This window comes from Mobula hypostoma, chromosome 9, assembly GCF_963921235.1.
Source record: "Mobula hypostoma chromosome 9, sMobHyp1.1, whole genome shotgun sequence".
Classification (NCBI taxonomy): Eukaryota; Metazoa; Chordata; class Chondrichthyes; order Myliobatiformes; family Myliobatidae; genus Mobula; species Mobula hypostoma.
The window spans coordinates 23,473,907-23,497,659 of record NC_086105.1 but is presented as its reverse complement, the minus strand read 5'-3'; the positions used below and the strand labels follow the sequence as shown (position 1 = coordinate 23,497,659).

Here is a 23,753-nt window from a genome sequence, read left to right as displayed (position 1 = left end):
TTCTTTGATCCTTTATTGCCCTTTTCTGGATGCAGATTGAACCTGAACATGTTATGATTCTCAATTGGTTTCCAACTCTCAGTTATTTGCTCTGTTTCACTCTACAGAAACATCTGAGTGACATTTCTATTCCTTTTGGGCTATGGATATGTAGGAAAGTTGCAAAATCATTAACTTTTGATCAAGACCATTAAGTTTACTTTTTATTTTTTAAAGATAGCGGCAAAACCTTTGTCTAGTGAACTGAAGTACAGTACCTGGCTGGTATCAGCAATTCGCAGCTTTATGAGAATAAGGCCAGGTTAATCCTCAATATCCATGCCAACTCTTTGGTGAACAGTCCAGGTATAAACCCCATTCGACACCACTCTCTAGCATTAAAGGATTTTACTTATGGTCCACTCTCCTCTCCTATCAGATTCCTTCTTCTCCAGCTCACCCTTTCCCACCCACCGGCTTCACCTATCACCTCTAGCTAGCCTCCTTCCCCTCACCCCACCATTTTATTCTGGAGTCTTCCCCCGACCTTCTCAGTCCTGAGAAGGGTCTTGATCCAAAACATCGACTGTTTATTCATTTCCATAGATGCTGCCTGACTTGAGGTTCTCCAGCATTTTGTATGTGTTGCATTGGATTTCCTTACGTTGTGATTGGCACATTTTCTACAAATTTCAATCTTGACCTTTTAATTACATTATATACGTATGATTTTTGTTAAAATCTATTGGATTTATTCTTCAGTTGTGTTCAAGAAAATATGTTTTTATATCTAATAAAGGCATGAGACACACATCAGAGACAAATTTCTTAATGTTGAGAAACTTAAATTATGTTGGATTATTCATTTAAATCTCTGTACTGAGACTCATCCAGAAGTGCAAGTATCACATGATCTTGCACATCTTGAAAATTTAGCTGCCCGGTGGCACTTACAAACATCAAATTGCACCATCTGCTGGCAAATTTTGTAATCTCTGCAAAGAGAATATTCTTCATTTGGGCACATTTTCAGAATAGCAATATTTTTAAATAGGTGATTGAAACAAGTTTTTATAAGTAAGCAGGAGACACCTGTGGGAGATGATGTGGGTGCATGTTTTCTAGAGACGGAGGGAGAAATAATAATTATTATTGATCATAATCAATGACCTTGCATTAGACTTACAAGTAAGTAGATTTTGAAGGCGGGATGCATTGAAATTAGAGAGGACTAATATTCTGAAGCCTTCCTTGACACTTGCTTATTATCTTTTCATTTTGTAAACTTTATGATCTTATTTGGGCACTGTATGTCCTCATCATGTGTCTGAAAATCAGTACAATTATACTTAGTGATCTACAGTGTGGTTTTGGATTGTAGAAGGACATATTATATCGCCATATAAGCTGTGCTGGTACTGCTTCCATAATCACATTGGTGAGAGGTTCTTTCAGGATTTTGACTCAGATTTTGATAGAACAGTCATGGAAGAGGAAGTTTTCTAACTTGGAAGGGAACTTTGAGATCATGTTATTCTCTTCACCTTGCTCTCTTTGTCCACACTATAGGTTAAGATCATTGGGCAGGAAGATGCTGTCAAATTATGTAATTTGCAATTGCTTTTGTGTAAATGATATACAGTTTTAGATGGGTAAATTTGGAGGCAGCAAAGCTCTATCTCAGATCTATTGAAGGAATCATCTCCAGATTGGGCTAAAAATCTAGACTGTTTGACTTTGAAAATGATCTTCGTCACATCATGATTGCTTAGAAGCTCATAATATGTATACTGTACTAGCTAAGCAATTTCCAGCTTTAAAAATGCAAGAGTTAGTGTGGGCTACAAGAGTATCAGGAACAAGATCTACATGCAAACAGAATAAAGAACAAAGCTTTTGTCAGGAACAGCCTTTCTAAATTTAATATATTGGGTGTCCTAATTTATCCATAAGCATGGTGTGCATTGTGCAGTTTGACCACTGGGGTCAGAATGACCGTCACTCTGAGTGTGCAAGTAAGTATGTTTGCCCATTAGCTCTGGAGATTGTTATGAAGAGGTATTTGAAATCATGAGGCCACAGTCTAAAAGATGGCAAAATGCAGTCTGGGTGTTGATCTACCAATGGTACAGACTCTTGGGAAATAGAATTTGCTGTTCTATGAGCAAAGCTGATCTGATTTTTTTGGACTACAATGTTTGAAAAAAATCATACTACTGATGAATGTTGAACATTGCGCTATTATTAATGATGTTTGGAAAAGGTTTTTAAATCCCAACAGATTATCAGGGCTCTTTGTTCCCAATGGGAATTATTTCATCCAGAAAAGTGCACATGTTTTTTGTTCCAGTTAAGCCAATTTCAACTGCACTGCACTGCATTTTTTGGTGTTGTGTAAACATATGTCCAGGGCTGAGATTAATTACACAGTTTCCCACCATATTTTCTCGTTCTGCAGTCCTACAATAATTTCCATATTTTTGTGTTATGCTTTTTAAATCCTGCCAGGAAATACACTCCTCTTAAAACTTACAACTGTTCTTAACTTGTAATACAAGTTTTTCAGTATACCTAAACAGAACAAAATATTTCCTTTAAAAATATAGTTTATTATAATCTAATCTTTTTGAGGTTATACAACCACTATACAATTGAGATAACAAAAGTGGGCAGGAAAAGTCTCTGGAGACATTACCCATCCTGTAAATTGTCTTTTCCAAAAGCTCCGTTCAGGGAAGCACTAGCTATAGGGCTATTAAAACAAAAATCTTCATTCAATTTTAAAAGTTTCTTCCCACAGGCAGTTAATCTGATAAACCACTCCAGCTGAATGAACCCAGCCCCATCTATCTATTACTTCAATCAATGTACTGCAATGTTAACAGTTTAACCACTTCTTATAGTGCTGTTACATAGTAAATAAATGCAGTATTTATATATTTCTGCACATTTTGTTCCATATCTGTACTTCTGTCTTTATTTTGATCTAATTTTTTTTCTGCATAATAGTAAAATATTATAATTTTTTGCTGCATGCAGTGGCTACACACCAGAGCAATTTCCTAATACATCTGAGTCTGGCCAATTAGGCCATTGGTTATTTGGGCAGCCATTTATTTGGAACAACTCTTAAAGAAGAAAAATAAATCAAGAAAATAACCAGGATACCCTCCTTTTATTTGCAATAATCTGCCATTTTATTGAGTCAGGAGGCTTTCCCTGCTTGCATCAGCTGGTTGCATGTTGTGTGGCCATACTTGCACTACATCATGCTTAGACAGAACAGTTTTTAAATGGCATCTGTTGTGTGTGTTTGTGTTCAGAAAGCAGTGATTTTTGTCACTGATAGTTGGCGAGAAATAAGTAGTAAGAGAATTCAGAGCTCTTTTGCTTACTGCAGTTTCAAGCATTCAGATTTAGAAGTGCCAGACATGACTGAGAGTGAAAATGAAACAATTTTGCTACTTAAACAAGTTAGAAACTACTAAAAAACTGAAGGTATTTGCAATGATCTTGAATGTTACCCTTGATTCCCACTGAATACTCAGCTCTCACTCAGCTCCAAGTAGCTCTTTGCATGCAAGAGAGAGAGAGGGAGAGACCACGCCCCAGTACACCGCTTTGATAGGTGGGCTAAACCAGGAGAGGGTAGATGGCAGGTCTCATACCCTGGTCAGATAGGGGAAAACCTGCCCCAGCATGTGAAGTCAGCTCTAGTGGATTGGGCGGATGAGATCCAACAGCCAGGAAGGCAGTTCTGCAATATTATGTGGAGAGCGAAGAGCAAGATGAGGCACAGAAAAAGGCAGAGTCATCCACTACAATGAGAGGAGACTTCAGTTGTGATGTCTACTCATCCCACTGGACCCAAACATTCTGGTCGAGAGAGTGTAACTGCCCCAGTACAACGGCTTCTCCACTTTAAAAACTTTCCTGGCGTCGTCCAATATGATGGACAACCACCAGTAGTATTGGTAGCATTCTAATTTGTTCTGTATTTCATTTAAATACATAATTTGTTACTCAGTTAAACGGTAGTTTGTCTTTTTCTATCTTTTAAACTATTTCCATGAAACCTGGACTAATTGAGGCAGCCACTTAATTGACCAAAATGTACTAGTCCCAATGTATCCCAATTAGCCAGAATACATGTACACGGCGAACAGAGTTGATCCTTCATTATTGAATTTAGGAACTAATTTGGCTGCTTGTTGGAATCACTGAATTAACTAGGTTTTACCCCATTCTGTCTTCCAAGAGGAGTGTCCTTATTTTTATGAAGCCTTCCTTATCTTTACCTCATCTGGTGCTCAGCATGAATTAATATTCTCCGATTATCAATCTATCTACCAATGAAATTTGTATAATCGTGATTGCGCATGGTTCCAATCCTTGTTAATGTTGTTGATAATTAAACAGGTGTTGATTAGACACTGGGAATGCAACAGTCAAGCAGAGATTATAGGGTTGGGTGAGTGATAAACTAATTGAAGATAAAAGGGGAAAAATAAGAATTTTAATTGATGAGTGTTAGGCTTCCTTTCTTACTTTTTTCATTCTTTTGTTTTATTAGCCAAATTTTTATATTGCACAATGTGACACTAATTTAAAGATAAACATGTTTTTAAGTCATCCAAGTTTGATTTTTTAACTTTTTGTTGGAGTCCATGGAAGGAACTTGGCAAGTACAGGTCCACAATCCCTTATCGGAAACCCTTGGGGCCAGTTGCATTTCGGAATTCAGAATTTTTCAGATTTCAGAAAATTGATAATTATATTGATAATTAACCTGTTTGAGTGAGGTGGACTTTAGGATCCAGGGGAGCTCCAGACCTACGCACATCCTCCCATATACTTTAAATCATCTCTAGATTACTTGTAATACCTAATACAATATAAATGTTATGTAAGTAGTTGTTATACTGTATTGTTTAGGGAATAATGACAAGAAAAAAAGTCTGTACATGCTCAAACAATGAGTGCTGGAGAGAGAACTTCCAGGTTTTCCCAATCCGCGTTCTTTTACAAATACTATTACAGTTTATTTTGAGTAATATACTGATAAATGAAATAGTGGGATAATTGTAAACCATAAATACACTAGTACATTTTTTTCCAACAAAAACATTCAATAAAACATAAAAATATACAGCTTCAAATGAACCGAATCAAGCACATGGTAAATGACTAATTGGAATAAATGTAGAACATAAATACTCTAGGACATATACAGGTTCAAACTAAGCTAAATACGTATGTTACCCATAGGGGTATCTGCAGCTGTTTTTGACATTTTCACAGTGAAATTAAACACAAAATCAACAGTGAACACAAAATATCAGCGAACAGCAAATGCACGTGTAACCAGTACGAGCGCTGAGCCACAACTGACGTCTGGCAGCCTCTGCTAGTGCTGCCACGTCACACCTGAGTGACGTCAGCTGTTGGCGCGCCAACCAAGCCTTGTTATGACACACTCCACAATCCACGAAAAAACTTCGGTTTTCGGAGCTTTTCGGATTTCAAAATTTCGGATAAGGGATTGTGAACCTGTATATGCAATATGCAAGCTGGGAGATTTCACTTCCTGGCCCCATTGAGGTAAACCTGTTCTGAATCTGATGAATACAATTTTGGTGCTTGGGAAAACTTTTGAGGATGGTGTGCATTGTGGGAGAAGGAAGGAAGTCCAGGACCGAGTCAAAAAACTTTTATATTTGTGAATAGAAATCTCTAGTTCCTTTTACCTTGCCAGAAAAAAAAATCAAATTTAATCAATTACACAAGAGATTCTGCTTATGTTGGAAATCTAAATTCTAAATCTAAATTAAAATGCTACAGAAACTCAGCATGTCAAACATCCATGGAGGGAAATATACTGTCAATAATTATTGCCTTTTTTGAATTGAATTGACTTTATTGCTTACATCCATCACATACATGACGAGTAAAAATCTTTATGTTACGTCTCCATCTAAATGTGCAATGTGCAATTTATAGCAATTTGTAATAAATAGTACGTAGAAAAGGAGTCAATAGTATCAGTGTGAGTTAATCAGTCTGTTGGCCTGGTGGAAGAAGCTGTCCTGGAGCCTGTTGGTCCTGGTTTTTATGCTGCGGTATCATTTCCCGGATGGTAGTAGCTGGAGCAGTTTGTGGTTGGGGTGACTCAGGTCCCCAATGATCCTTTGGGCCCTTTTTACACAACAGTCTTTGTAAATGTCCTGAATAGTGTGAAGTTCACATCTACAGATGCGCTGGGCTGTCTGCACAACTCTCTGCAGAATCCTGCGATTGAGGGAAGAACAGTTCCCATAACACTTTAAGTTCACATAACCAATCCATCCAAGTCATTTCTACTAGGGCCTACTTTAACCTTTGACCAGTTACAATGGGCCCCAAGTATGCTGAAAATAAAATGACAAATGTTTTTGGATTGCAAATATTAAAAATACTTCAGTTGTGGAGCAGCATTTTCCTGAAATATTGATATTCCCAAATTAAAAGTCTGATTTTAAAAACATGCACATGTTTACTTCTCTTTCTTCTAAAAGAATATATTGTGCTTTCTATTCCTAATAGAACTCCAAACCTGATATACATTTTGACCACCAGATGGCAGTTTATGTTTGGCAAAGAGACAATTTTATCGCCAAATCTGCTTGTGTCACCTTGGTGATCAGCTCAATGCCTAAAGAGGCCAAGGAACACTGGAGTTAGTTCCAACTTGGAATGAAATCTGTTACTTTCTAAGTGATAAATTGCTTTTTAAAAAAAAGGCAAAAGCCAAGATCTGAGGTTTAGAAACTAGATTTGAAAGTAACAGATGGGTTTTCACTCTCAATTTATGGCTCTGCAAGCAGGACAGCTTATTTTTTTATAATTAATGAATATGTGTAAACTATGTTGTAGAGATAAATATGAGATGACAATTTTGGAGAATGTTTCGTCCTGTTTATTTAATTTTAGATAACTATTCATTCAGGTTCATTCAATTAAGACTATTTACATAAGTAATATCAAAAATTATAATTGAAGATCCAAATTATCTTAAAAATTAACAGTAAATAGTTACACTCGCAGTAAAATTGCTCAGAAATTAACCGCCCTTTAGTGTTTTCACTGATCAGGCGACCACTGTGGAGGAAATGGGCCATGTTGTGATTTTTCATAACCTGAAGCCACAAATCTGCACAGAAGTCAAGAAATACAAGTTTGGAAAAGATGACTCTTGTTGCCTTATTTACATTTTAACACATAAATTACATGAAAGCAAATTTTATTCATTAACCCACATTTTTTTGGGAGTGATTTGTGAATCCTGTAATGTAAATTGCCATATGAGGTGGTTGCCTGTAATAATTAAGTATCAAATGGCTAAGATCTTTATTCAAGTTTGACAGGAAAGTTTTATACATAAAATAATTAAAGTGCACAATAAAACACTGGTGCATGAAGAGACATATTATTTTAGTTTTTAGTCCTTAGTAACTACAATGTGTAGCTCCTGTGTGCTGTTTAAAGACAGAACCATTTGTCTGGGGATTATGTGATAGTTGCAGCTTTGGTGTTAATTTGAGACATTGAGTAGTTTGGAATAAATTCCATGAAGAATCCAATCCTAAATTACATTTGATGGGCCTAGTATGTACAAGAACTTTTAAATATTAACAATTTTAATTCCTATGTTTTTGTTATGACAGGAAAACATATGAAAACTGTGTCAAATGATTGTGTAGTTCGTGCATTGGTTTTGGACTCAAGAATTTAAATAAAATGAACATCTGCAAATGTACTCTTTCAAATTTGACCTGCTTGATGTTAATTTACTTGATTTATTGATTTCCAGCTAATCTTTCCATAGTTTAATTTGGTATGTATCTGATGTGTATTTTCTGACAGGGAGGCAAGACCCTGAGTTGTGATTTCAGTAGAAACTATTACGTTTTAAAACTTCAAAACACTTAACTATTTCAAAGGAAAACAAGAGAGATGAAAGTCTTTAAGTTCATCTTTTACTTTAAGCAAGGCGCACACGTATCACATGGTAGTGTTATGACATATGCAATTCATGAATTTTTACATATAACTAATGAATTACGTAAACAACAGAGAATGCTTAATCAAACAATATATTCACAAGATTACTGAAATATTACTGAAATATTGAATGCACAATAGAAACCATTCCATTAATATTTCTACTATGAGGTACCCCAGAATGATCATCTCCAAGAGAGGAACTAAATATCTACATTTAGTATTCAATAATATCATCATTACCAAGTCCTCCACCATCAACATTTTGGGCTGAGAGTGACTGCACTGAGTCTCCACTTATGAGAAACTCTTCTGATCATCCACAGAAGTACTAGAGCAGAGGAGAATCTGGGTATCAGTTGGTGAGTGACACACCTACTCCAACAGCCCAAATCCTTTCTGTCATCCACAAGGAACAAATCAGGAGTGGTGGAATGTTTTCCTCCTGCCGAAATAAATGCAGATCCAACATGGTGGTATAGTGGTTAACACAACGCTTTTCCGTACAGGGGACACGGGTTCAATTCCCGTCTCAGCCTGTAAGGAGTTGGCATGTTCTCCCCATGTGGGCTTTCTCCGGGTGCTCTGTTTGCCTCCCACAGGCAAGAACCTACCAGTTGGTAGGTTAATTGGTCATTGTATATTGTCCTGTGATTAGGCTAGGATTAGGTTAGGTGATTGTTGGGCAATATGGCTCAAAGGGCTGGAAGGACCAATTCTGTGCTTTATGTCAATAAATAACTAAACACTTAAAACATCCACGACAAAGTAGAAGGCACATTCTGGAATCTGGTTGACCGAACAAAATGTTTCAAAAACTCAGTGAGATCAGACAGCATCTGTGGAGGGCAATGGACAGTCAATGTTTCGGGTTGAGACCCTCCAGCTGGACTGAAAACATTATGACTGAATGACTTTTCACTTTCAGAGATGCTGCCTGACGCACAAAGTTCCTCCAGCATCTTGTTGTTTGTTCTGTGACAAAGCAAACCAGTTGACGAGAATACTTTTACAATCTTAAATATTCATTTCCTCCAGCACCACCACACTGCAGCATCTACAAAATGCATTGGGGTTACTCAGCTAGGTTACTTTCACACTTCCTGGACGTTTATTTTCTACCATTTAGGTGGACACAGAGGAACATAAACTGCTACCTGCTGATTCAGCTCTAAGTTAAACACAAAACCAACTTGGAAATGTACCACTGTACCTTCATTGGTCATAGTTTAACAGCTGTCAAATTGTCCTTAATAGCTGAGGTAATTAAAATGGTAAAATGATTTTAAAAGGAGAAGCATGAACCATTTCCTCTCCCAAGAGAATCTAGAAAGATATTACCATTGAATCATGAGCACTAAGCCAAAATTAGGAAGTATTTTGTCCCACACAAAGGACTGGTAGGGAAATGGGATGAATTAAATTTTCAAAATTGAAGTAGATATAATTTTGTTTGCTAATAAGATCTGAAATGCACATTGAGTTTTGTGAATCTACATTACAATCTTGTTTTCCTAACGTATAGATCAACATGCTTTAAAATACGATGGATTCCAGTTAATAGGGCCATTGGCTAATCAGGGCAGTGCTTACTTGGGACAATTCTTAAAGGACAAAAACTAATCAAGAAAATCACTGGGATTCCCTTCGTTTAATTGGGACACCACAATGCTTAATTGGGGCAGGAGACTGCTGCCGAAGCTTCTAACTCATGTTAGCTGCGTACACTTGTGTTGCTGTTAAACACTATAACATGCTTAGATTGAACAGTTTTTAAATAGAGTCAGTTGCATGTGTTTGTGTTCAAAAAGTAGTGATTTTTCTCACTGACAGCTGGTGACAACTTAGAACTGTTTTGTTCACTGTGGTTTCAAACATTCAGCCTTGGAGATGTAAGAAAGGCTGGGAGTGAAAATGAAATGATTACCTGATTTTGCTACTTCAACAAGCTAGGAACTACAAATAATTTGAAGGTATCAACAATCATGTTGAATGTTACAATGAAATTGAAGATTTGGAGGATGCAATTATTTGCACTAGTTGGCTACACTGATATGTTCACAGTCAATCAAAAGAACAAAGCAGTGTACACTGTGGATGAATTTCTCCATTGGTGATGATAGAAACATAGAAAACCTACAGCACAATGCAGGCCCTTAGGCCCACAATACTGTGCCAAACATGTACTTACTTTAGAAATTACCCAGGGTTACCCATATCCCTCTATTTTTCTAAGCTCCGTGTACCTATCCAGGTCTCTTAAAAGACCCTATTGTATTCGCCTCCATCACCGTCACTGGCAGCCCATTCCATGCACACACCACTCTCTGTATAAAAAAACTTACCCCCGACATCTCCTCTATACCTACTTCCAAGCACCTTAAAACTGTTCCCTCTCATGTTAGCCATTTAAGCTCTGGGAAAAAGCCTCTGACTATCCACATGATCAATGCCTCTCATCATCTTATACACCTCTATCAGGTCACCTCTCATCCTCTGTCACTCCAAGGAGAAAAAGCCAAGTTCACTCAACCTATTCTCATAAGGCATGATCCCCAATCCAGGCAACATACTTGTAAATCTCCTCTGCACCCTTTCTATAGCTTCCACATCCTTCCTGCAATGAGGTGACCAGAACTGTGCACAGTACTCCCAGTGGGGTCTGACCAGGGTCATATATAGCTGTATCATTACCTCTCAGTTCTTGAACTCAATCCCACAGTCGATGAAGGCAAATGCACCGTATGCCTTCTTAACCACAAATTCAACCTGTGCAGCAGCTTTGACGGTCCTATGGACTCGGACCCCATGATCCCTCTGATCCTCCCCACTGCCAGGAGTCTTACCATTAATACTATATTCTGCCATCATATTTGAACTACCAAAATGACTCACCTCACACTTATCTGGGTTGAACTCCATCTGCCACTTCTCAGCCCAGTTTTGCATGCTATCAATGTCCCGCTGTAACCTTTGACAGCCTTCCACACTATCCACAACACCCCCAACCTTTGTGTCATCAGCTAATTTATTAACCCATCCCTCCACTTCCTCATCCAGGTTATTTATAGACATCACGAAGAGAAGGGGTCCTAGAACAGATCCCTGAGGTACACCACTGGTCACCGACCTCCATGGAGAATATGACCCATCTATAACCACTCTGTTGGCAAGCCAATTTTGGATCCACAAAGCAAGGTCCCCTTGGATCCCATGCCTCCTTACCTTCTCAATAAGCCTTGCATGGAGTACTTCATCAAATGCCTTGCTGAAATCCATATACCATAAGACAATAAGATATAGGAGCAGAAGTAGGCTATTTGGCCCATCAAGTCTGCTCCACCATTTAATCATGGGCTAATCCAATTCTTCCAGTTATCGCCATTCCCCTGCCTTCACCCCATACCATTTGATGCCCTGGCTAATCAAGAACCTATCTATCTCTGCATTAAATACACCCAATGACTTGGCTTCCACAGCCGCTTGTGGCAACAAGTTCCACAGATTTACAACCCTCTGACTAAAGTAATTTCTCCGCATCTCAGTTCTAAATGGACATCCTTTAATCCTGAAGTCGTGCCCTCTTGTCCTAGAAGCCCCTGCCATGGGAAATAACTTTACCATATCTGATCTGTTCAGGCTTTTAAACATTTGGAATGTTTCTATGAGATCCCCCCTCATTCTCCTGAACTCCAGGGAATACAGCCCAAGAGCTGCCAGATGTCGGTTATACTGTAACCCTTTCAATCCTGGAATCATTCTTGTGAATCTTCTCTGTACTCTCTCCAATGTCAGTATATCTTTTCTAAAATAAAGAGCCCAAAACTGCACACAATGCTCCAAGTGTGGTCTCACGAGTGCCTCATAGAGCCTCAACATCACATTCCTGCTCTTATATTCTATACCTCTAGAAATGAATGCCAACATTGCATTCGCCTCCTTCACAACCAACTCAACTTGGAGATTAACCTTTAGAGTACCTTGCACAAGGACTCCCAGGTCCCTTTGCACCTCTACATTTTGAATTCTCTATCCATCTAAATAATAGTCTTCCCATTTATTTCTTCCACCAAAGTGCATAACCATACACTTTCCAATATTGTATTTCATTTGCCATTTCTTTGCCCATTCCCCTGAACTATCTAAGTCTCTCTGCAGGCTCTCTGTTTCCTCAACACTACCCACTCCACCATATATCTTTGTATCACTGGCAAATTTAGCCACAAATCTATTAGTATCATAGTCCACATCATTGACATACATCGTACATCATACATCGTAATAATCGTATGGACCCTTCTGGAACTCCATCTGTGGTACACTACATCTACTGCTCCACCTTCATTATGTGTTTAGTCACATGCTCAAAAAATTCAATCAGTCTTGTAAGACATGACCTGCCTTTGACAAAGCCATACTGACCATTCCTAATCATATTATGCCTCTCCAAATGTTCATAAATCCTGCCTCTCAGGATCTTTTTCATCAACTTACCAACCACTGAAGTAAGACTCACTGGTCTATAATTTCCTGGGCTATCTCTACTCCCTTTCTTGAATAAGGGAACAACATCTGCAACCCTCCAATCCTCCGGAACCTCTTCTGTCCCCATTGATGATGCAAAGATCATTGCCAGAGGCTCAGCAATCTCCTCTCTCACTTCCCACAGTAGCCTGGGGTATATCTCGTACAGTCCCGGTGACTTATCCAACTTGATGCTTTCCAAAAGCTCCAGCATATCCTCTTTCTTAATGTCTATATGCTCAGGCTTTTCAATCCGCTGTAAGTCATCCCTACAATCGCCAATTCATTAAGTACCTCTGCTACCTCCTCCAGTTCCACATACACTTTTCCACTGTCACACTTGATTGGTCCTAATCTCTCACATCTTACCCTCTTGCTCTTCACATACTTGTAGAATGCCTTGGGATTTCCCTTAATCCTGCTCACCAAGGCCTTCTCATGACCCCTTCTGGCTCTCCTAATTTAATTCTTAAGCTCCTTCCTGCTCCCCTCATAATTTTCTAGATTTCTATCGTTACCTAGTTTTTTGAACCTTTCGTAAGCTTTTCTTTTCTTTTTGACTAGATTTTCAACAGCCTTTGTACACTATGGTTCCTGTACCCTACTACCCTTTCCCTGTCTCATTGAAATGTACCTACAGAGAACGCCACTTAAATATCCCCTGAATATTTGCCACATTCCTGCCCTGAGGATTTCTGCTCCTAATTTATACTTCCAAGTTCCTGCCTGATAGCTTCATATTTTTGGTTGCTCTAATTAAACTTGTCTGCTCCTATCCCTCTCCAATGCTGTGGTAAAGGAGATAGAATTGTGATCACTATCTCCAAAATGCTCTCCCACTGAGACCTGACACCTGACCAGGTTCCTTTCCCAATACCAGATCAAGTACAGCCTCTCCTCTTGTAGGCTTATCTACATATTGTGTCAGGAAATCTTCCTGAACACACCTAACAAACTCTATCACATCTAAATCCCTTGCTCCAGGGAAATGCCAATATTGCGGAAATTAAAATCTCCCATCACAACAATTAGGATTGGGAACTACAGTGTTGTAGTACTGTAGCAGTATTGTTAAGTTCTAATTTGTTCTGTATTTCATTTAAATATATAATCTGTTAGTCAGTTAAATGGTAGTTAGTCTTTTTAAAACATTTTTAACTATTTTGATGAAACTTCAGCTACTTGGAGCAGCCGCTTAGTTCAGTCAAAATGTACGGTTCCCAATGTGTGCCAATTAACCAGAATCCACTGTAGTTTCAATAGTATGTTGCTCATCACATCTACCCATATTTTATCTGCGCTGCCTCAGTCATATTTTGACAACTTGAGACGTATTTGGCATTTCTGAAAATTAAAATTAGATTTGTGCACAGGATCTTGTGCAATGAAGAACATTGGTTAATACCTTGTAACTTTGGACTCCTGGATCTTTCATATGAATCTAAAACTTTACCTTAGTAGCAATAAATCCAGTTTTAATTAAAAAAAACCAAAGTGGTTATTTTATGTACACAAAATGTTGGTACTATTTTAGCTAAATTATAATTACTACAGCCTTTATTTTTCAGGATGCTGGTGTGTCACTTGTTGTCCATTCCCGACAGGGCTAACTAGATCATGGTGGCCACGTACTTGAACTTATCCATAAAATGTTAACAATTCTTAATCATGTTGAATACATCATATTCATATTGTATCTACCATTCGTAGCATCTACACAATTATACACACTGATTCCTTCAGTTTGTAGTAGCCAGTGGTGGTAGTGAGGATAAAGTCCCACCACCTATTAAATGCTCCCAATGGTGTGCATCTCAGAAAGTCTCTGACAACCAAGTCCTGCTCCTGGCCTTCATGTGTGGCTTAACCACTAAGCCCAGTGAAACCATTTCTACTGGCAGGAGAAATGACAAAGGTGGATTACTTGTGCCTTAAAAACAATATCCTCAGGCAGATGGGGCCCTTTAGCTGTGGTTTGCAACTCCTCTAGGGGAAGGAAAATTATGATCTCAAACCTCTGCTGCCTTGTGGCTGTACGCACTCATGGAAAAGAGAAAATCCTGAGGAAAAATGCAGAGCTGGAGTCCCTAAAGCAGTCCTGCATTAAATTCAACGCTGACTTGCAACTTCTGCGATACTGCTGGTGCCAAAATGTGTCAATCTCTGCCATTCCTCTGGATTCATCAGATGCATGGAGAAGGTGAGCAACAGCTTGCTCCCCACCTCGTACTGCCCTGGCTTGCGTATCGTGTGACCAGCCGGGATGCAATATCCATTGTTGACCCTAACCAACAGGGGGTCTCTGTGTCTACAGGAGGCACTGCATCTAGGAGGCCACATCTATGATCTAAGTCCCCACTGTCCAAGGTGTGCCATCTTTTTGCAGGTGTCATGAGGTGGGAGGTATGTGTAAGGGGATAGTTATCGATGGGCCACAGAAAGCATTCTGTCTGAATGCATAATGGCTTGGTATGGCAGCTGTTCTATACATGATCATAGGAAACTGCAGAGAGTTGTGAACACAGCTCAACCGATGACTAGAACCAGCCTTCCCCCAGTAAGCAGGCAGCATAATCAGAGACCGCACCCACCCCTGACATTCTCCCTTCTCCCTTCTCCCCTCTTCCACTGGGCAGAAGATACAAAAGCTTGAAAATGTGTATACCACGCTCAAAGGCAGCATCTATCCACTTCAACATCTTTTGTACGATAAACTGGACTCTCGGCCTCACTACTTTTCCCATAATGATCTTGCACTTTATCATTTACCTGCACTACACTTATTTTGGTAGATTTTTATACTTCATTATGCATTGTTATTGTTTTATTTTGTTCTTCCTGAATGCACTGTGCAGTTTTTTGACCTGCACAAATGGTAGGCTATTCACTGTATCTTGGTACAATAAGCCAATACTAGAATGAAGATACAAAGCAGCCCTGGTGATGAGATCGCCCTGGGGAGAGCAGTTCAAACCATCAATTCCTCAGCAGGTTGTCTCTAGAAGTTCCATGCCTCATTGTTTTAATGTGATGCTGATGACTTCTGTGGTAATTAAAAGTTTACTTCGTAGCTATTCTGAGTAGAAAACATCACAGCATCAGCAGAAAAGAGCATCAACACAGTAGTTAACCTTGTACCATGCGCCTTTCAGTACAGGAGTAAACAGGAACAGATGCAAACTGTTAATACTCTTAAGATCTGTTATGACATATTTAAGGAACGCTTCTAGTCCTTGATAACCTGTTAGAAACGACCTCCCTGTCAAACTCAGACATGGAGCTATAGTATTTACACAGGGGGGCACTTAATTATTAACTAACAGTTAGTAAATGGAAAGTGTTTTTTCCAACCTTTCTATAGCAAAGGGGAATAAGCACTCTGATTGTGGTGTAATCCAAGGATATGAATATTTTATGTATTATATTTTAAATGCTCCTTAATAAGGCCCAATTTCATTTCAAATGCTTCAAATTTGCACATTATTAGTTCTGTGTTTCATTTTCAAGTCTGTCTGTCTGTCTATCTATTTTCTGTAAGGAATTATAATCTATTATGTGGAGTGTTTTGGGAGCAATTCATGAAGTTATTAGGGCAGAGGGTGCAATGTTGACAATATTTTGGCAACTTTGACATGATTATGCTGTAAGTTGCAGGTTCTGGTAAATTCTGAAGTTGCAGCTAATTTTCTAGTATGCACTTTACACCTGCCTCCTTAGCTCTGAGGGCCCGGAAGGCTGGAAATTCAGTGGGACTCCCAAGTGTTGCATCACGGTGTTGTGTCAGAGCTTCCGCTGGCTTTATTTTTAACTCTGCCCATCATTTTTGTCCAGGCTCAGTAGAGAGGGAGAGATTTACAATGTTTTTTTTCTGCTTCCATAGCTTAGGATGGCTGATATTGCCACAAGAATTATTGGGAGCATCTGAAGACAAAATCCACATACAGAGCAAATCAATTGACAGTCCTCTCTCTGTAGGCAATGGTGAGAAGGAGGAATAATATTGCTGGATTATGAAGATATTCCCTGGGTTATGAAGACATTCCCCTGTAAATTAACTATTAAATTTCAATTTGGCAAAAAAATCCTAAAACCATATTCTTAGTACAAACTAGACAACGGGGTGACCCGTTGGGGCACCCTTTGAGAGAAGGGTAGTGCAGTCTGATGTGAGCAGAATGAACATTAAATTTTCCTGATTGCTATTAGTATCGCTTTGCTTTGGAAACTGAAGTAGTAAACCTCAGTTTATTAAAGAAGAACGACGCATAGCAAAGCAAATATAGCTCCTCCTCATTTAACGAAGGACACTTTTGATGGCATCATTTCTGGCTTATCTGCCATTCAGGACATCTCAAAAGTCCTCTTTATTTAAGGATCGTGGTTTCCCTTCTGCCATCATCAATCATGCCCTCACCCGCATCTCTTCCATTTCCTGCACTTCGGCCCTCACCCCATCCTCCCGCCATCACAACAGGGACAGAGTTCCCCTTGTCCTCACCTACCACCCCACCAGCCTCCGGATCCAGCGCATTATCCTCTGCAACTTCTGCCACCTTCAACAGGACCCCACCACTAAGCACATCTTTCCCTCTCCACCCCTCTCTGCTTTCTGCAGGGATCGTTCCCTCCGCGACTCCCTGCTCCACACGTCCCTCCCCGCGGATCTCTCACCCGGCACTTATCCTTGTAAGCGTTAAGTGCTACACCTGTCCCTACACCTCCTCTGGGCCCCAAACAGTCCTTCCAGGTGAGGCAACACTTCACTTGTGAGTCTGTTGGGGTCATCTATTGCATCTGGTGCTCCCAGTGCAGCATCCTCTACATCAGTGAAACCTGACGCAGATTGGGGGACCGCTTTGTCGAGCACCTCCGCTCCATCTGCCACAACAGATAGAATCTCCTGGTTGCCACCCACTTCAACTCCGCTTCACATTCCCATTCAGATATGTCCATACATAGCCTCCTCTACTGCCATGATGAGACTAACCTCAGGTAGGAAGAGCAACACCTCATATACCCTCTGGATAGTCTCCAGCCCCTGGGCATGAACATTGAATTCTCCAACTTACGGTAATTCCCTCCCCCTCCCTTCCCCTATCCCTATTTCACTCTACCCCCTTCCCCAGCTGCCTATCACCTCCCTCATGGTTCCGCCTCCTTCTACTACCCATTGTGCTTTCCCCTATTCCTTCTTCAACTTTCCTGCCTATCCCTTCCCTGCTTCCCCTCCCCAACTCCTTTATCTTTCCCCCTACTGGTTTTTCACCTGGCACTTACCAGCCTTCTCCTTCCCACCCTCCCCCCACCTCCTTTATAGGGCCTCTGCTTCCTCCCTCTTCAGTCCTGACCCAGGTTTCCGGCCCGAACCATTGACTGATCATTTCCATGGATGCTGCCTGACCTGCTGAGTTCCTCCAGCATGTTGTGAGTGTTACTCTGCCACCCTTGTGCCTCTCGTTGTCATTCTGGAGACATGCAGCCCTTTCATACCTCATCTCTTCATCCCTTCTGCTGTTTGTTGTTTGTCTCTGATCCTGGAGATGTGCATGCCTCTCCTCCTCTGTCTCTTCTTCTCTCATCTTTTTTCATCCTGACTCTTTGATCCTGGAGTCGTGAGGTCCTGGCTTCATCCGATTCTTGTTCTCTCCCTCTCCTTGCTGCTTCCTGATGAACTTTGGCATCATCTCTTGACCATAATTTCCCCCTTCCCTTTCCACATGGCATAATTAGGCTGACCATTTTTTTTACCCTAATGCTGGATAGGAGATACGAAGCAATAACACCAAAGGATGCTGATTATTCTTGATGATGTGGTTGGCACTCTCAAAAATGGATGTGATATAGTCACCGCTGTCCTTTGACTGCAGCAAAGGGGTTTATTGGTGTCTGGAAGTACGTCATTACAATAAGATTTAATTGTCTCTTATTGATGGGTGGCAATTAGATCTGTCCCAATCCTGCACATGCTGATGGTGATTAGCAGAATGTGACCACGTGAAATAGAGCTGCCCTGCCCTTTTGCTCCGGTAGGTGTTGCAGCTGAGACTGGCCTTGCGCATGCGTCGGGCTGTCGCGTCCCGATTTCCATGATGGCCGATCGGGTCTCGGGTTAAAAGGGAGCCTGTTTATTTTGGCGAATGAGCAATTTTATATGAATATATAACCGTGAACTTTGCCTGCATTCTGTAAGTTAGCGCATTTTAATTCGATTTAGCCCAAAAAAAAACTGCGGCTGTAATGCACCGTTTGCCCTAATTGGAGGTCACGAACAGACAAACAGAGCATGAGAGTTTTAGTAGTATATAGATGTGCTGGCTAGTAGTGCTATATAACCCAACAAGCTGCACATCTTTGGGTTATTCAAGGAAACCTAAGCACCCAGAGGAAACTCATACAGTTAGGAAATAAAATGCAAAATCCACGTAGACAGCAACAGTGATCCAGGTTCAATCCTGGGCTGTCTGTGTGGATTTGACATGTTCTCCCCTGACTATTTCGGTTTCTTCTGGGTGCTCAGATTTCCTTGAATACCCTAAAGACAGGCAGGTTGCTGTGTTAATTAACCACTGCCAAAGTGTGTAGATGAATGATAGAATGTGGGAAAGGTTGATGGCAATATGTAGAGAATAGCTCACAGGAGAATAGTACATGAGGTTGCCATGGGATTACATGGCCTTGATAGGCCAAACTGGCCTCCTATCTTGTGAGGAAATAAGGAAGAATCACTTGCATCTTATATTTACTAAGAAATTATAGCAGTTACTTCTTCTGTCAGTGCTTAATTTCACAAAAAACTTTCCAAAAACCCACAACAGTTCTCAATTAGCCCACTACAGCTCCAGTCAAAATAGTGAGATTTTCATGAATATCATAATGAGATTTTCTTCGATAATACTGATCAGAAAGCTGATAAGTTAGCAGTTTCTAAATAAGAAAAAATATCATCTTTCAATGTTGCACTTCTTATAAATATTTTCTGAATTGTTTGTCACTGTTCGAAAATCAGTAGTTATTTCACCCACAATACATTTCCAATGGTGTTTGTTACATTACAATAGACTGACCGTGGAAACTGAACCTTTGATTAAATTTGACTGGAACAAATTATCATTTTAACTGATAATTTTAAAATTAAATTGTACTTTGATTTTCATTACTGCTGAGTTTTTCCATCTATATTCCAGATATAAACTGAATGTAAGAAACTGAGTAAGCAAGGAGATGAAATGGCAGTGGGGGGAGGTGGCATGATGGCAATATATTGATATAGATTCAACATTGATTTTTCAAGGAACAGAAGAAAACTAAGTAAAACTTTTATAAAAACGTATTTGATAATACAAGTTTTTAAATGGAATTATTAGTACATATGACTTTTATTATAAAAAATGTAGTCTGAAATCACTTGTTACATGTTTTCCTGGAAATGAATAGCATTTCACAAACTTTTTAACAGTGTGCAGCCTGAGGAAGGCAGACTCCAGGGAAACTAAAATTATAATTATAAGTTTCCCTGTGAAAGGAATATATGTATGGTCAAACCTCAGGGGATTCATCTGAAGAATCCCGGAGTCATCAGTGGGCTGAAGTGTTCAGCAGGTGGGGTAGATCTCATATTGCCCACTTGCAGAGATGACAGAAAATCACATGTAAAATTAATTGTGGATTTATACCCCGAGCATGTTGGCCAGTTATTCTCAATCAATCATTTCTGCAAACATTGAGGGAACAATCACTTGAAGAAACCAACTTACTTTCTGAAAGTTGTTACAATTTAAGAAATATTTTCAAATTCTTCTGAGCATTGCTGACGAGCTATAGAACCCTCTATCCTACGACATAATCACTGCAGCAAAAGGTACCAGCATTTTCTCATTGCCCTGAGTAATCAAGATAATTTTCTCTGTAATCATTTGTTTTAAGTAGCTCCAATTTGTGACTTTTTATTGAAATGTTTGCTTTGATCTATCAGAATTCAACAGCATGAATAATGTGTTGGACAAAAGTATACAATCAGTGAGGGGTGTGCTGCTTCTAATTACCAAATACCCGCAGTGCAACAGTTTTGTCATTGTAAAATCAAATTGTGCTGAAAATTTGCTTCTGGAAAATCGGGGATCTGAACACATCAATTTTCTCTCATTGTGCTGCTGCCTCAAAATCAGACCATTATTTATGCCAGTTTATGTGGATGATCATCTTGAAAATTTCCATTCACTGTTTAAGTCACACTTCTGCCTCAGATCTTACACTGTTGTACATAAAAAGAAAGTACGAATCAGCCTGCCATTTACTTTCTTGACAGTGACTTAGTATTTGTCTCTTACAGTACAGAAAAGATAAGTTTGTCTCCTTGTTTCTGACCCTGACCACTTTCATACATTTAATGGTATTTCTGAAGCATGCCAACGGAATGAGTTCATTTCTTAGCAGAAGAAAACCATTCTTGGACATGACTGGTGCAGGGACTGGGTTCATCGCAACTTGCTAAGGAGAAAAAAATGAATACAACTGAAAATTCAGAAGTTTCTACAATAGGAAGTTGAATCCATATTCCAGTTTTTCATACCTACATAAGTTGACAATCTATCTTAATTATATCATGAAAGGAATTTAACATTATCAAATATGTTTTCAAAAATGTGATTTGTTAAAATGGAGTCAGCTAATTTCTTAGCAGAAGAAAATCATTCATAGAAAATACATGCTACAACCTTATGCATATACTAACATGCATCTAACCTTAAAAAATTGCAAAAGATATTAGTTTTGGTCCCTGACAATGGGTGAGTTGAATATTGCAGGGCAGTTAAAATAATTTAATATACTTGCTGAGGTTTGCACACTGAAGCAACATGTAGTATTCATATTGGGCTGTGTCAGAGGCTTCTCTCAATTCAGAATCAGAATCAGCATCAGGTTTATTATCTTAGGCATGTGTCGTGGAATTTATTCATTTAGTAGCAGCAGCAGTTCAACATAATATAGAAGAATAAATAAATAAATAAATAACAGCATACGTATATCGAATAATTAAAATAGTGCAAAAACAGAAATAAAATAAATTTATAAAGTGAGGTAATGTTCATGGATTCAATATCCACTCAGGAATTGGATCACTGAGGGGAAGAAGCTGTTCCTGAATCGCTGAGTGTGTGCCTTCAGGCTTCTGTACCTCCTACCTGATGGAAACAGTGAGAAAAGGGCATGCCCTGGGTGCTGGGGGTCAATTGATAAGTGCCAAGTGGAGTCAGCTCATTTCTTAGCAGAAGAAAACCATTCATAGAAAATACATGCTATAACCTTATGGATGGCATATACCAACTTGCATCTAACCTTAAAAAATTGCAAAAGGCATTAATTTTGGTCCCTGAAAATGGGTGAGTTGAATATTGCAGGGCAGTCAAAATAATTTAATTATTATTTGCAACTACAGATCATCTCTGGTGTGCTCGTTTCAGCATTTAATAGAGTATAGGTGATGCCTCTCACTAAACTTTTCATCATTAACAGATCCTTGACTGATGAAGATTGGTGGCACATTAGAGCACTTAGCATTCCTAGGGGATATTAATGAGGTCTCTTCAAATTAAATTTAATTTATCTTTAAAATGAATTTAATAGGATTCAGAAAACTGACTAGGAGTTTACATGGAGCTTGGTTCTGAAAAGTAGTTAGGTTTTTGTCAAAGCTCACTAATTACACCCAGGGCTGCACTTCCAACAGACAAACCAGTGGCAAATTGTTTCTGTTTGCCTCCAGATTTTGGAGGTTTTAAATGTGATGAACTCAGGAAGTAAAATGTGTTAATTAGGTGTAGCTGTCTGACAGCCTATGAGAGTGGAACATCACCAGCAGTCATGGCAATGTACTTTGCGGGAATTAACTTGGATGGCATTTAGGATGTTTCTGTTGATCTTGCAGTTCATGGTGTATAAACACATTTGGCAGATGAACTGCTTCCCACAGATAGAAGTTACATAACAGTCCAATGAGTGAGGACTTGTAATCACTTCCTTGGCCGGATTCTTACAAGCACATGATTCAACACTTTCTGCACATGTGGCAATTTAAGCATCACAGTAATAAACAGGTGCTTTAATATATTGCAGAGGATATTGTTCAGTCAATATGTAACTGGTTAATCATTAAAATACTGTAAATTAAAAGCTTCCTATATGTGTATCATGTCACCTGGACTTCTGATGTTCAACTTTTCAGATCCATTCATTTGGGTTGATAATCTTTTAGGGACTGTTTCAAGGAAACGCGTTCGTGGGTGAGGTAAACGCGACAGAAGACGCTGATTATGATTAAGCATGTTAATCATTTATTTTCAAACAGTAAAACATTCGACCAAAGTCTAAGTCTCTCAAATTACACAAAGTATGATACTAAAATTCACAAACAGATACTTAGCTACAAGTGTGCGTGGGCCCTCCTAAATCTGGAGCTCAGTGTGAAAAATGAGTTCCTTAGAGTTAAGGAAAAGCACCAGAAACCAGACACCAGTGCCGTGGCACACAAGGCAACCAATGGGAAAGAGCTGCTGCATACTTCAAAAGTCCAGTTGATGACCAGCACTGTAGAAGTAGCTTTTGACCAGCAAGTAAACTAACCACCCCCCCCCCACCAATGACAGGGACAGGCTCATTAATCTCAAATACTAACTTCAAATTAAGGCATGAAACCTGATGGAGCATCATGAATGACATAAAAATCAGAAGTGTGTGACTACAGGCTGGCTGAAGTTGAAGGGCAATGGAAGAGAAGTGGGATCATGTGGAGTTCCCTTTCCATATCGTCGGCACCTCTCACCTTCCACCAATAGGAAGCATTTCTCTTTGTTCAATCTGCCTGAACTGGTCATCGTTCCCATTCACTGCAGAGAAATTCAGTGATCATGGATAATGTAGCTTCCGTTGTGTTTTAGAGGTTAGATGGCATTCAAATTCTTCATTTTGTCTCCACTGACTCATTTGAAAATGATGTTCTAAACTCCATGCAGATCTTTTGCCAGCAAATACCCTCTTCATTCCTTGCCCTGCCCTTTTATTACTTCATGCTACCCAGCAATCTCAAGAGTCTTCACAGCATATCCATTGGTGCTTAGCTAAGATGCAGATGCTACACGAGAATTGTCCTTCAGAGGTTCAGTGTTCATGCTCAACTGAGCAGAACATAGAGAGGATTAGAATTTCCACTGTGT

At 39.4% G+C, this 23,753-nt stretch overlaps 1 protein-coding gene across 1 annotated transcript in view; it reads left to right on the top strand.

Moving 5' to 3' along the window:
* LOC134352228 (uncharacterized) overlaps nucleotides 1-23,162 on the top strand; it is a 224,394-nt gene extending 201,232 nt beyond the window's left edge. The window contains exon 4 of the mRNA XM_063059522.1: nucleotides 22,889-23,162. Coding sequence (XP_062915592.1) covers nucleotides 22,889-23,162 — 274 coding nt within the window. The remainder of the gene's footprint in view (nucleotides 1-22,888) is intronic.
* The last annotated feature ends 591 nt before the right edge of the window (nucleotides 23,163-23,753 follow it).